This window comes from Calidris pugnax, unplaced genomic scaffold (genome assembly GCF_001431845.1).
Source record: "Calidris pugnax isolate Ruff unplaced genomic scaffold, ASM143184v1 scaffold30, whole genome shotgun sequence".
NCBI lineage: Eukaryota > Metazoa > Chordata > Aves > Charadriiformes > Scolopacidae > Calidris > Calidris pugnax.
In genome coordinates this window covers 1,440,351-1,455,352 of record NW_015090776.1, presented here as the reverse complement: position 1 = coordinate 1,455,352, position 15,002 = coordinate 1,440,351, and the positions used below count along the sequence as shown (strand labels likewise).

The window sequence follows — 15,002 nt, the reverse complement described above, 5'->3', positions numbered from 1 at the left end:
GCAGTCTGCAGCATCTCAAAACAAGCCACCAACACTTTTGATCAATGGAAAAGTTGGAACCAGTAAAACTGAAACCAGTTTATCAGTGTGCTGGAGGACAAATGCCAAAGGATGATGGAAAATAAGGTTTTAGGGTATCATCAGCAGGGAGTAAGTGCACGTGAGCTCTTGGGGTGTTTTCTCTTTAGCTGTGATTAAAGGAAGCTTTAAAGGTGGCTCTGAAAATGTCAGCACAGACCGAAAGGGACCTCCTGCAGCCAGAGTTCAGTGCATCTCAAGAAACCCTACCTTTAGTGCACACAAACAAGGTACTTCAGATACTCTTCAGGTAAAAAGTTGTAATAACTGTAGAAATAAAGCAAGGAAAGGAACAGAACTTCTTTTATTAAAGTACCTCAACCCATGTGACTTGTTGGGGTTACCCTACGCTGTTTTCTGTTGAAGCTGCTCCATGTACAATGAAATGCAACCAAAGTTGCTGGGTTTGAGTGCTGTGGAAATCCTTCATCCTGTTTCTTAGGGGCCCAGGATCTGATGAGATGAGCTACTGTCTTCTGTGTGCCTCTATCTCTCATCTGAGGCACAGAACAGGTGCAGGAGCTGAGTTGGTTTCAATGGACTGTAAGAGTGTCGAGGTCCAGACTCCACTCCCATCAACACCAGTGGAGGCCACCTGCACCTCCTCACCCTTCCCTTGGGACAGCCCCAACACACACACACACTGTCCAAAAGGGTTCTTCTCTGAACTCCAAGAGGAAGCAGCACTGGAATTCCCAATAGGTTGTTGGTAACATTTTTTGCTTTTATTGTCAATTTGAGAATTTCAGTGTGACTTCAGTCGGACACTCGAGCTATATCAGGCTTACTTGGACCTAACACATGCAATTTAAAAATAATATGGCTTTAAAAGGTGGAAGAGTAAAGTCATTTTGAAAATAAAATAGTTTATAGCACTAAAGAGTCACAGTGCAATCAATGGTTTAATCAAACAACTACATTATATAGATAATATTTAAGGAACATAAATATTCAGGAAATTCACTACAACATGAAAATAAAAGCTTCACGTTCTCCCCCCACTCTTCTTGAGGAACTGGGGACAAAGTGACAGCCAGCTCCTGGCCAGACTGCTCAGCTTCACAAACACCTCTCTTGCTCAAGGGACTGGACGTTACCTTCACTACCACGCTGGGAAGGTAGGCTGCCACTAATCTAGAAGTTCACCCATCAATTTGAAAGCATTTATAATCATCACCGCTCCCCCACCCCCCTCAAGGTTATATTCATGGACATGCACTACTAGTCTAGACAACGCAACGGTTCACCAGAAGGTCACAAATAACACATTTCCTTTCAAACTGCCCCCTTTCTGTGTTCTGGGGCCTGAAAACTTCTGTTCCCTGTCACCAAAAAAAAAAAGAAAAGAGCAAGTCTTTCCAGAAAGAAGAAAAAAAATAATAAGTAAAATAAGTTACTCAAAGAAGCCTGTGCAGTTTTCACATTGGGATAAAGCTGATCTGAACCAGCAGCTGGAATGGACACATATTTACAAGTGCTTGGCTTGAAAGACAGAAAGGCTGGAAAGGTACTTCCTTCCCAAGGGAATCCCCCAGCACCTGAATTCTTACACACCACGTGCCCAAAACGGTCTTAACTATGGGCAAGACAAGCCACGTGGTTTAAAGTAGTATTATTTCTCACCTATTAATCAATTAATCAGTGATATTTTTTGCTTGGAGCTTCAGATGCAAAGGGGGGGAGGCTCCATGGGCAAGTCTTGCAGCAAAGCCCAGAGGGAGGGGAGGGAAGTGGAAGATGCAAACCAACAGCAGCCACTGGACTCTGCCCAGCAGCCTGCTGGCAAGCTTTAAAACTTCAACCTAAATTTAAGACACTAAATGGTAAACTCCGTCAAGTACTAAAATTGTCTTCCAAAGTGCTAAGCCACGTTTGTTAAAGCTATGGGGGGAAAAAAAGAATAAAAAAATCCTCGAGCAGCTTATGGTTGAAGTCCTCCTTCCTTACTCAAATGGAAGCCCGGATAAGCCCACAGCTGGGGTGGCACAAATTCCATGAAGCAAAAGCATTTCAATGTTGCATTTGATGTCTGTGTGCTGGAATTTCTGGGATTTGCTTATTAAAAACAAAACAAAAATAAAATTCAGGACGGTTCTTTAGAGAACATTCTAATACATTCACAATAAAAATCTGTTATTCTAGGGAACAGAGTAGGGCTGTAAAACTTCCAGCTTTTCTTCAATGAAGCTTGTGAGGACAGATTACCACTGCAACAGGGGCCGGAGAAGAAGCTACAGTGTGTGTGTTCCACACGGGGATGAGTTATGGATTTGGGTTGTTTTGCCTGAAATTCATTAAAAAGCAAACCCATCTCTTGAATCACCTTGCACTGAAGTATTAAGCCCAGTAAAACAGCAAGGTTTTAGGATGTCAGTTTTCTCAGTACAGCTCTATTTGTTCATAAGAAAGTGACTAATAAATCTTTTCTGGGCAGTCAGATGCCTTCTAGCCACGATGCCATCAGAAATCCATTCTCTACTGACCTTTTATAAGGATAACCATTAGCAAATCACAACATTTAACACGTTCCTTGGCGTGTGTTACTATTGAATAGCCTTCCTTAGTCATCCAATGCTCAATACTTCACAGAGGCTACTGTAACTGTGTCAAATGTATCAGAAATCCAGATGTACCTGGACGAAATGAAGACATTCCAAAGTGGAACACTCGCTCAGTTCTCATGCATTAGAAAGGAAAAAGCATGTCAAACACTGGAATGCACTGGAGTAGGTCATTTAGTCTCCTAGGGAAAAACCAAAAAACCCAAAGACTAAATTAAATACAACCCAGAATACTGTCTAATCATATTAATAAGTATACTGAGGGAGCCTGAAGGCATCATGTGTATTTGTCCATGAAGATAATGGTGGTGCCTTCTTTTAAGATTAAAGAAGTCAGAGCTATAAAAAGAGCCAGTCCCGTAGGAGTTTCCCAGCGCAGCTTATTTATGTTCCTTTGTTGGTGCATAGTACAGTTCCATGGGTTTGTTCACTTTCCAGTACTTCTCACTGACCAGTTCCAAGGAAAACGACCCATTTAATACCTAGAAGAGAACACCCAAACAGAAATGAAAAAACAAATGTGATGGCTTTGCAGGGGTAGCGCTGTAGAAACAAGACGACTTAAATTGGAGGATGCACGGACTTGAAGAAGTCCCTGATAGTGTGGAACAAGTTATTAGCTAATCACTGGGCATCAAAAAAGCAACATTAGATACTCAGAACTGCTGATCTCACTAAAACTACATGGAAAACACTTGCAAAGTGACTATAGTTGTAAATAAAGTGAACTTCACTCCTCCTCTTTCCTCTGAGAGGGAGTAGTAGGTGTGTATTTAAACCAGAAGCACCCTGCTTTTGTCTAAAAGACAATCTGTGGTGACACTTGAAAGCTGTTTGAAAGAGATCCTTATTTCAAAGCATCTGCCTATCTCTTAACCAAAATACTTTGTTTTATTCAGATAAATGCCCAAGTGTGAGACCAGGCTCAGGGTTCAATCTCACTGCGATACTGCCGTGTTGTGTCTGTACATCCTGAAGTTAGCAGCTGAGAGGAGGGATTCTTCCCTAAGTGTGCTCTAATTCTCTGCTGTGAAACAGCTGTGAAGCCCACACAGAAATGGAGGAACACCACCTCACAACAGACACTTCCTGGTGCTAGAGCTATCTGCTCTTGAAACAAGATTCTCAGATGAAATAATATTTTTTTCCCCTTCAGTTTTAACAGTAAAGTAATGACTAAAGTCAGCTAGAGTTGCTGGCATCACTGGATTTTTCCCAAGGAATTTATGTCTTCTTTTCTACTAAGCAAGCTCTTGGTGTATACATTTTGCCACAAAGGAACTGATCTGCTTCTAAATAAACAGCCTGGTGCTATGAATTTTATAGCTAAGCTAATTCAGGAAAAGCCCAGCTGAGTGGATTTTAATCAAATCTTTATCAAAGATGTGTGGATGCTCAAGTTTTGCTCTTAGACAAGGCAGTGACACTCACAGTGAACTGCCCGTTGGCAGTGGCGATGTAGATGGTGTACTGCTTCTCGCTGGCCGTGTCCAGGTTCATCTGGTTTGACTCTCCTTTGCTGCGAAGCTCCTCCAAAGCCAGTCTCACAGCCAGGTACTTGGACAAGTGATCAACGGTGGCGTTGCCCGAGGTCTTGATGTACCTGCAACAACAACCACAGAGATGATCAGAGACATCCGAGTTGCAGGCATGGGGAAAAGCCACCTGGACATCCCCAAATATTAAGCACCAAGTGTGAAAAGGCCTGTAAAAGATGGTTCACAAACAAGAATATTAATTGCTTACATGCAAGGAGCTTAACAAATGACACTGTTCCAAAGCATCCTGACATCTTTTTGACACTTCCCCCCCAGCCCTCCTGCTCTCTGTAGAGAGAAGACAGCACTGCCCTGTCACCTGCTCAAAATGAAAAACCTAATAACAGGTTGTCAAGAGGTTTTGAGAACTACTCACGACCACCACAATGTTCTGAGTGTAGATACAGGCTGAAGTGCCTGGACAGAAAGCCACAAGGTGCAGGAATTACATACTGACACTCTCTGCACCTCATAAAGTTACTCTTCCTTATTGACTCACTACCTGTTCTCACTTTAATTCTTCTACACAGGAATTAAAGGCTGACACAAATGCTGCAGAGGTCTCTCCCAGGAGCACAGCCTTCCCTTTGGCTTTCAGAACATCCCCCAGAACTTCCATGCGATTCAAACCAAAAAGAAAAACTGGCTGAAACCTAGAATATATTTATAGGCACCACAGAGCGATGTCTCATCAGCAGAGAAAGCCAGGAAGAGATCTGAGGAAACTCCAGGAGACCGCTCATTGCTGTGATCCAAAATTTGCAGTCTGTGCTTGGACTGGATCATGAAAAAAATGCCAGGAAAAGCTTCCAGCCTACAAATCCCGCTGACACAAAGCTGCTCCAAAAAATGCTGACGCTTATGCAAGGTTTGTTTATTCCCAAAGAATCTTATAACAAGCAGAAAGGGGAGGATACACCATCATCCTAGTACCTACTGTGAACTGCAATCCTAGAAAAACTTAAAAATGTCTTTATTTGTGATCAAAGGCTTAAAACAGATTGTTGCCATGTTCTTGACAATAGTTGAGCAGTACCAGCTACCTGCCTTGTACTGGCAAGAGGGAAAGAGTGCATACGGTGAACAGGATGGGGTATGACCCAAGTAAACTGATTTTCAAAAGCCCCAAGGAGTGACAGAAAACAAAAGCAACAGAAAAAACACAGCAGAACACAGAGAGAGGAACAGAAGACATTTACCTCGTCTGTGCGCTGTCATCATTCTCCATGAGGGTTGGATGAGGCCTGAAGACTAACTCGATTTCACTAGCACCATCCATTACGGGGTCTATGGCCACAGTTGTGTTGTTATTGTCCAGTTCTAGCCCGGAATCATCCGATGTTTTGGTCCTCTTGTTACTAGGCCCTGCTTCCTGATTGCTGTGTGTCGAGGCATTGCTACAGTGTGAGCTGTCACCGTTATCTTCTGCTCCGCTGCCGTTCTCAATCTGCTGCTTCTTGCCCCTCTGTAGCCTGATCAGAAATAAAGGAGAAATGAATGGGGCTTAGCATTCAGAATTCACCCAACTCCTCCTGCCCCCACTCTCTGTCAGCCCAGGGGTTACACACAGGCATTCACAAGCACTAAACATTACAGAGATACTTAAAGCTTTTTTTTTTTTTTAAATTAAAAATTCATTCTTTCTTATCAAGAGATACTCATAGACAAGATGATGGATTTTTTTCCTATCACTCAAACACCTTTGAGACGTATTTTAAGATAATTTTAAACTTCATACAGTTATGTTCATTTTTCAGGCAATTTCAGACCATTATTTTCATCTAAATAGGAATCCACATGTGATTGAAAATATAAATCACACTACGTTTCACTACAACAAATTTCGGGGCCTCTTTCCCAGCTGACTCTCTTAGGTTGAAATGCACACCCAGAATTTCAATACTGTGTATTCCAGTTGCAACTAAAACCTGATTTCTGGTATTATATGCGTTTATTTGCATGTAATGGTAAAATGTTGGTACAGGATTCATTGTATTCCAGCTTATCACCACAGACATGAGAGCCATAACTTGGTAAAGCTAAAAAACCTGCTGTACGCATCAGGCTGCTAAGTTGCAACTAAAACCTGATTTCTGGTATTATGTGTGTTTATTTGCATGTAATGGTAAAATGTTGGTACAGGATTCATTGTATTCCAGCTTATCACCACAGACATGAGAGCCATAAAATGCACACCCAGAATTTCAATACTGTGTAAACACATATTCCAGCCTTGTGAATTAGGATGCATTGAAAACCTGATTTCTGGTATTATGTGTGTTTATTTGCATGTAATGGTAAAATGTTGGTACAGGATTCATTGTATTCCAGCTTATCACCACAGACATGAGAGCCATAACTTGGTAAAGCTAAAAAACCTGCTGTACGCATCAGGCTGCACAGAAGCTGCAGGGAGTGACACAAAGGTTTCTACCAGTAGACAAAAGGTTAAAAATTATTCTGGCAGACTTCAGAGGAGAGAAGAAGAATCTCAAGCCCTACAGGGAGTGAGGATGAGCGGTGTATTTTTAGTGTTAAGGCAAACAAGGTTACACGTGGACAAATTACGTGGATTACGTACCTGTTCATAGCCTGAATCTTTAATCCTTCCTCAATGCTGTGACTTAAAGCCTGCTGGTTATTGTGCTTGCTGATTCTTGCCAGCACCCTCTCCTGATGAGCTTCATATTCATCCCGGCTTGGATAAATTTTACTGATGAGAGCATCAAAATTGGGATCTGGTCTCAGTGATCTTTTTGAAACTAGCTTTTTACGACACGTGGGACACTCTTTGTTGCTGGACAGGAACAAGAAGGAAGAAAACAATACTATCTTTCTGGCTCTAATACCACAATTCTTGGTCAAAGCGCTCATTAAGACTCAATATTTACAGTAAATCTGGAATGGGACTTCTGGGAGTTATGGACATTTAAGCAAAAATCCCAACCATATATCTCCCTGCTTAATTATTTCTTTTTTTAAAGTGTAAAGCAAAAATCCCAACCATATATCTCCCTGCTTAATTATTTAATTTTTAAAGTGTGTTTAAGCAAACTGTATGTAGACTGAAGAGTTCAAAAGTTCCACATGGAAACTGGTTCTTCCCTTAATCCTCTGGCTCAAATTTTACCCAGAGGGAAAAAAAAAAAAGCATGTCTAGTGGAAATTGTATTAAGGCGTAGTCTTTCTAGCACTCACAGGACAAAACAAAGATTAAGGAACTTATTCTATAGTTCAAGCACTAATTACTGGGAAAACTAAGCCAATCTTGTCCTTCCTACCATTTTGTTCTCATTTAACTTTTTAGTTCAAGTTCACGCAATTTTTTTCTTGTAAAAGGAAGAGGCCTCAATAGCTGAAACGCTGGCATCTTCACTCCTGCTGGTTTTCTTGTTCTCACTAACGTATTTTTGCTAATTACTCATCAGAATTTACACAGGCACAGCCAATTACGTGTGACCTCTGAACACAGGCAATTGCCATTATCAGAAAAAAGATACATCATTGACTCAATCGCTGTTGGTTACCTCAGAATTCTAATGCTTTTGGAAAAATATGAACTTGTAGTTGAAGAATATAAGTTATTTGTACTTTAGCACAGGTTCTTTCAGTAGCGAATCCTGGAAGTAGGACTACTGCTGGAAGGCCACACAATTTGCAATTTCTTATTAGGAAAATGAAGAGAAGATACATCATTGACTCAATCGCTGTTGGTCACCTCAGAATTCTAATGCTTTTGGGAAAATATGAACTTGTAGTTGAAGAATACAAGAGAAGTTATTTGTACTTTAGCACAGGTTGTTTCAGTAGTGAATCCTGAAAGTAGGACTACTGCTGGAAGGCCACACGATTTGCCATTTATTATTAGGAAAATGAAGAATAAGGGAAATGAGACTCATTTTTGTAAGTAATGTAGTGTATTTTTGTTTTGCCGTTACTGGATTTAAAAGGAAAACAGGAACAAATAGAAGAGACAAGGGGTTTTCAAATCCTTGCAAAAAACAAAGTTGTGGGATGATTTTTCATACAAGGAAAAAGGCCAGGTCTGCTCTACCAGAGATGGCTAAATACCAAAAAAAAAGAAATATGAAAGGTGTGCTACACACTCAGAAACTTGCAGTGCACAGGCACGTAACTGTTCCACATCGACACCCAGGACTTAAAGGATTTCCTTGGCCACATTTGCATCTAAAGTGAAATCCTTCTTCCCTGTAATAATACTGACATACCCACTCCTGAGGGCTGTGATGATGCAGTCAGCACAGAAGCGATGCAAACATTCTTTTGTGGTCATGGTGTTTTTTAACATATCCAAACAGATGGGACACATCAGCTCACTGTGCAGGCTCCTTGGTGACACCACGATTTCCAAGCCATCAGTGATCGCTTCCTAGCGGGAGATAAAGTTAAAGTTCTTTAATGGAATTTAACTACCTCATGGAGATTGCATGTTTTACTATTCTTTTGAAAAGAAATACAGAAGAAAAAAAAAAAAAAAAAAAGGTAAATCAGGACACACACACAACCACATCAAACACACAAGGCCAAAGTTCTTTAATGGAATTTAACTACCTCACAGAGATTGCATGCTTTACTATTCTTTTAAAGAGAAACACAGAAAAAAAACAAAAAGAAAGGCAAATCAGGACACATACACGACCACATCAAGCACACAGCCTTGTGTGCTTGATGGAAGAAAAGAAATAAAGAAAGGAGGAAAAGAAATAAAGATGGGCATTGGAATAGGCTGCCCAGGGAGGTGGTTGAGTTTAAGGGCCGTTTAGATGCGGTACTGAGGGATATGGTGTAGGGGAGGACTTTGTAGAGTAGGGGAGATGGTTGGACTCGATGATCCCAAGGGTCTCTTCCAACCTCAATGATTCTATGATTCTATGAAACATATTTTAGTTTCTTAAGATTATGAGAAAGGTTTTGTTTAGTAAGGATTTTTTAAAAGAAATATTCTATAATTTAGAATAGAGTATAAACTCTCATAAAGGAAAAAGAAAACCTTAAACATCAAGCTTCAAGTTCTAAAAAAAATATAAAGAAAGCCTTGCCATGAAGGACAGCTCTTCAGCACATATTACCTGAGGTGTTCTTTGCAGTTCGTACAAACTGAGCTCCCACGTTTTGCTTAAAGGCTGCGTCCCATTTGTCTGCACAGCTTGAGACATGGCTGGGAAGGAAAAAAAAATAAAGAGAAAGAAGTTTCGTGTCAAACAAGTCAGGCACAGGAGCAGCTCCCTCTCCCCAGCAGGCTCTTCTGGCAAGTGAGGTGTCCCCGCGTCCCCGTGTCCCCGTGCCAACACGGCAGAAGGATGGGGGCAAGACCTGTTGGTCCTAAGCACCAGCCTCTGCTGTGTTACACACAGATAATCCTGTCCTCTGTACCACTCCAGAGAAACTGAGGGAGTCAGTCAGCCATGGACACTTGGCAAACATCAATTAAGGTTGTTAGACAAAAGGTGACGCAGAACTGAAGGCCACAAAACCTTGGCTGCGCGGCGCAAAAGCTGCAAATGCCAACCTGATGTGGAAAACATTAATCAAACACCCACTTACAAACATGCAAAAGGGTCAAGCAGGGTCTAACTTCCTAACTGGGTGGAAGGTCAAAATTATACACAATCACAGAAAACTAGGTGAACATGTTCACTGGAAGCATGCTAGAATATTAATAATAATAATAATAATAATAATAATAATGATGTCAGAACTTTTTACGTTTCGGAAACACACATCATACACACATTATCAGGGTTTTGCCCATTTTTCATATCAATAGTGGTAGACAGGGCTAAAAATAACTGCACTCGACAGACTGATACACCCGTCAAAATTTTGGGATTACTGCCGGAGATGAGGCAAAACTACCACACGTGGTCACTGCAGACATGTGAAAGGAAGTCAGGTCAAAACGACAGAATAAAATGATGTTTCGAAAACTTATCCCAGACTGTGTGATGTTTAAAAAAAAGAAATAAATGTAACCATATCAAAGAGGCAAGATTACAGTTGCAGACATTTCTACTAGGTAGAAAAAGCAGAAGTGCTGTCTTCCTTTATTTTATGAGTTTTGGGGTTTTTTTAAAATCTAAGTTGTATTTCCAGACCCTTCAAATCAGCAGCCAAACGCAGATTCTATTGGCATCAACCAGGTACATTATTATCCAGCTTCCAACTCATCAAGTTCTATGTAAAAAGGGTCAACCTCTCTGGAGAACAAGGTTACTTTATAAGCTTTAATTAATTGTTGAGGGAAAAGTAAGAGAAGCAGTGCAGCAAAGATTATTAGAGCTACTTTTATCCAGGCACAGAAATCAGAGTTTTCTCACCTTATGAAAAAAGGGGGGGGGAGCCTGACATAAAGTAGACACATCCACTATTACATTTAATAAGTAATACGGACCTGAAGAGGCATCAAAAGAAATAATTAGGAGATAACAGACCATCAACTCCAATTATTATTATACAAATATTGCGCCCTAAAAATACAATTTACTTGTCCTAAGAGACATGTTCCTCTGTGTAGACCCAAAATGTGAGATGTCCAGTTAGGACCTTACCTCTTCATTAAAAGGGACCGGTTACCACAACCCAGGGGCAACCTGTCAGCTCCCCGTCTGGCCAAGCACTAACTGTCCTCTCACGATTCTGTGTTTTTTATTTAAATTATTCAGAGGTATGAATTTAATGATGGTATTAAGTGATACACCTCAGCGAAGAAGCAATGCTGAAAAGTGTATTAGTAGCAAAAAAAGGGAACAGTTTCTCTGTGTTCTGATTTCCACTATTATTTAAGGTAATTCACAGAATCATAGAATTGCCTAAGCTGGAAGGGAACTTCCAGATCATCTTGTCCAACCATCAACCTAACACTGTCAAAAACCACCACTAAACCCATATGTCTAAGCAATTCCAGACATATGGGAATTCAAGTCCTTGGGGGTAAGGATTTTTGTTGTGTTGTTGCCAGTTGGTTGTTCTAACAGAGGCCCAGTATAATTATCCTGCATCTGCAGTGGATGCTACTCTTGAGTGCTTTTAAAGCTGACACATTTAATTAACTAGCATTTCAACTACTGAGAGAAATTTGTGAAGCTGCTAATCATTCACACCCTTCCCAAAATCTGCTGAAGCATACAGTCAGACTGCAGCAGATTAAGACAACTAAATCCCACTAAATCCCAGCCTCTCTTAGCAGAAAAGCCTGCTCCCAACATCATGCATCACCGTAAAGAACTCGTCTAAGCAGCCCCGTAGCAAAAAGCTCGTTGAAATATCTTGCCTAAACTTGCAGGCTTACACTTGCTAACACAGAAGGGCAGCTCTCCAGGCACCAGACTGTCAGCACATCTATCAGTCTGCACAACAAGTGTATTAACACTATCACTTATATCCCAACCTCGCCCACCCGCCCGAGGCTCCACCGCAGAAGACACGGTACAAGCCTCATGAGATATAATTGACCAGCTTTATTCTAAAGGCTGCTATTCTGAGATGCCGAGTGCTTCATTCTCACCCTAAGGTCTGCAGTGGTAGCACTTTCAAATTTTAAGAGGAAAAACACTGGCCTTAAAGCTAGCTGAAAGCTGGAGAGATCCACATAGTCCACTTTACCACTAGCAAACACCTCTTCTGTCTATAGAACGTACGAAGTTGGAATTTGAGGAACAGTGAAAACATGGTCAATTCAAACACGCCGAGCTCCCCTCTCCCTCCACCACAAAAAAATAATCAACAGCAACCACAAAAAAAAAAAATTCACATTACACTACATGGAGTTTTTAATCTGCCTGATGATCACTAAATAAACCTCTTTAGCTTTCTCCCTGTTCCCCTACAATTTCCAGATCTATAAAGGAGATGAGGCAAAACTACCACACGTGGTCACTGCAGACACGTGAAAGGAAGTCAGGTCAAAACGACAGAATAAAATGATGTTTCGAAAACTTATCCCAGACTGTGTGATGTTTAAAAAAAAGAAATAAATGTAACCATATCAAAGAGGCAAGATTACAGTTGCAGACATTTCTACTAGGTAGAAAAAGCAGAAGTGCTGTCTTCCTTTATTTTATGAGTTTTGGGGGTTTTTTAAAATCTAAGTTGTATTTCCAGACCCTTCAAATCAGCAGCCAAACGCAGATTCTATTGGCATCAACCAGGTACATTATTATCCAGCTTCCAACTCATCAAGTTCTATGTAAAAAGGGTCAACCTCTCTGGAGAACAAGGTTACTTTATAAGCTTTAATTAATTGTTGAGGGAAAAGTAAGAGAAGCAGTGCAGCAAAGATTATTAGAGCTACTTTTATCCAGGCACAGAAATCAGAGTTTTCTCACCTTATGAAAAAAGGGGGGGGGAGCCTGACATAAAGTAGACACATCCACTATTACATTTAATAAGTAATACGGACCTGAAGAGGCATCAAAAGAAATAATTAGGAGATAACAGACCATCAACTCCAATTATTATTATACAAATATTGCGCCCTAAAAATACAATTTACTTGTCCTAAGAGACATGTTCCTCTGTGTAGACCCAAAATGTGAGATGTCCAGTTAGGACCTTACCTCTTCATTAAAAGGGACCGGTTACCACAACCCAGGGGCAACCTGTCAGCTCCCCGTCTGGCCAAGCACTAACTGTCCTCTCACGATTCTGTGTTTTTTATTTAAATTATTCAGAGGTATGAATTTAATGATGGTATTAAGTGATACACCTCAGCGAAGAAGCAATGCTGAAAAGTGTATTAGTAGCAAAAAAAGGGAACAGTTTCTCTGTGTTCTGATTTCCACTATTATTTAAGGTAATTCACAGAATCATAGAATTGCCTAAGCTGGAAGGGAACTTCCAGATCATCTTGTCCAACCATCAACCTAACACTGTCAAAAACCACCACTAAACCCATATGTCTAAGCAATTCCAGACATATGGGAATTCAAGTCCTTGGGGGTAAGGATTTTTGTTGTGTTGTTGCCAGTTGGTTGTTCTAACAGAGGCCCAGTATAATTATCCTGCATCTGCAGTGGATGCTACTCTTGAGTGCTTTTAAAGCTGACACATTTAATTAACTAGCATTTCAACTACTGAGAGAAATTTGTGAAGCTGCTAATCATTCACACCCTTCCCAAAATCTGCTGAAGCATACAGTCAGACTGCAGCAGATTAAGACAACTAAATCCCAGTAAATCTCAGCCTCTCTTAGCAGAAAAGCCTGCTCCCAACATCATGCATCACCGTAAAGAACTCGTCTAAGCAGCCCCGTAGCAAAAAGCTCGTTGAAATATCTTGCCTAAACTTGCAGGCTTACACTTGCTAACACAGAAGGGCAGCTCTCCAGGCACCAGACTGTCAGCACATCTATCAGTCTGCACAACAAGTGTATTAACACTATCACTTATATCCCAACCTCGCCCACCCGCCCGAGGCTCCACCGCAGAAGACACGGTACAAGCCTCATGAGATATAATTGACCAGCTTTATTCTAAAGGCTGCTATTCTGAGATGCCGAGTGCTTCATTCTCACCCTAAGGTCTGCAGTGGCTGAACATGAGCCAGCAGTGTGCCCAGGTGGCCAAGAAAGCCAACAGCATCCTGGCCTGTATCAGGAACAGCGCGGTGAGCAGGACTCAGCTCTCCAGGCACCAGACTGTCAGCACATCTATCAGTCTGCACAACAAGTGTATTAACACTATCACTTATATCCCAACCTCGCCCACCCGCCCGAGGCTCCACCGCAGAAGACACGGTACAAGCCTCATGAGATATAATTGACCAGCTTTATTCTAAAGGCTGCTATTCTGAGATGCCGAGTGCTTCATTCTCACCCTAAGGTCTGCAGTGATAGCACTTTCAAATTTTAAGAGGAAAAACACTGGCCTTAAAGCTAGCTGAAAGCTGGAGAGATCCACATAGTCCACTTTACCACTAGCAAACACCTCTTCTGTCTATAGAACGTACGAAGTTGGAATTTGAGGAACAGTGAAAACATGGTCAATTCAAACAGGCCGAGCTCCCCTCTCCCCCCACCCCCAAAAAAATAATCAACAGCAACAACAAAAAAAAACCACATTACACTACATGGAGTTTTTAATCTGCATGATGATCACTAAATAAACCTCTTTAGCTTTCTCCCTGTTCCCCTACAATTTCCAGATCTATAAAAATACATGTGAATGAGGCTTGACTTCTCTTTCTTATAACATTATTGGACATCAGATTGGATTGTGTTTCTTCACACTGCTGAAGTCTAATCCAGCAACATCAACAGTTGGCACCAGTATCAAAGATCAAACTCCACAATCAGGAGAGGCAGTGTCACCCAAAATTGAACTGACCATGTGATAGCCACTGAGTATCAACTAGCAGTCTCAAAATCATAACCAGTAAACCATCTCTTTACACGTTCTTCTCAATGATCTCCATTCGCTTGGGACTCTCAAGTCAAGCTTCCCAAGCAAGCAGGAGGAGATGGCACTGGCTCCTTGCCCTCAGGTTTAACAGCAAACAGACAACTATGCTGACATCTGTTGCAAGTAAGCAAGTACTCTTTAGGCGCAGTCATTTTCAAAGCACGTCCCCAACAGCACTGCTTGGTTCATTTTCAGGTGTCATTTAATCTGTTGGTCTCCAGTAGAAAAAAAAAAAACAAAAAACCCATGAGCAAGACAGGACTGGACTGGGCTCCACCACCCTCTTGTTCTTGTGCTGATGGAGGAGCTGCATTGCTGTGGCCAGACCATCTCCAGCTCTCCTTGCCTAGCACGGAGGTGAATCTGAGAGAAGGGCTTTTTCTAGCTATTCTCACAGTGCCAAGACA

General features: G+C 41.3%; 1 protein-coding gene across 2 annotated transcripts in view; it reads right to left on the bottom strand.

The window, feature by feature from the left end:
• Window positions 1-777: 777 nt before the first annotated feature.
• RNF2 (ring finger protein 2) overlaps window positions 778-15,002 on the bottom strand; it is a 34,658-nt gene continuing 20,433 nt past the window's right edge. For both annotated transcript variants that reach the window (XM_014948799.1, XM_014948806.1), the window contains exons 2-7: window positions 9,268-9,356; window positions 8,407-8,567; window positions 6,759-6,974; window positions 5,377-5,649; window positions 4,071-4,242; window positions 778-3,121 (exon numbers count right to left, since the gene is read on the bottom strand). In XM_014948799.1, coding sequence (XP_014804285.1) covers window positions 3,020-3,121; window positions 4,071-4,242; window positions 5,377-5,649; window positions 6,759-6,974; window positions 8,407-8,567; window positions 9,268-9,354 — 1,011 coding nt within the window. In that variant the 5' untranslated portion in view covers window positions 9,355-9,356 and the 3' untranslated portion in view covers window positions 778-3,019. The remainder of the gene's footprint in view (window positions 3,122-4,070; window positions 4,243-5,376; window positions 5,650-6,758; window positions 6,975-8,406; window positions 8,568-9,267; window positions 9,357-15,002) is intronic.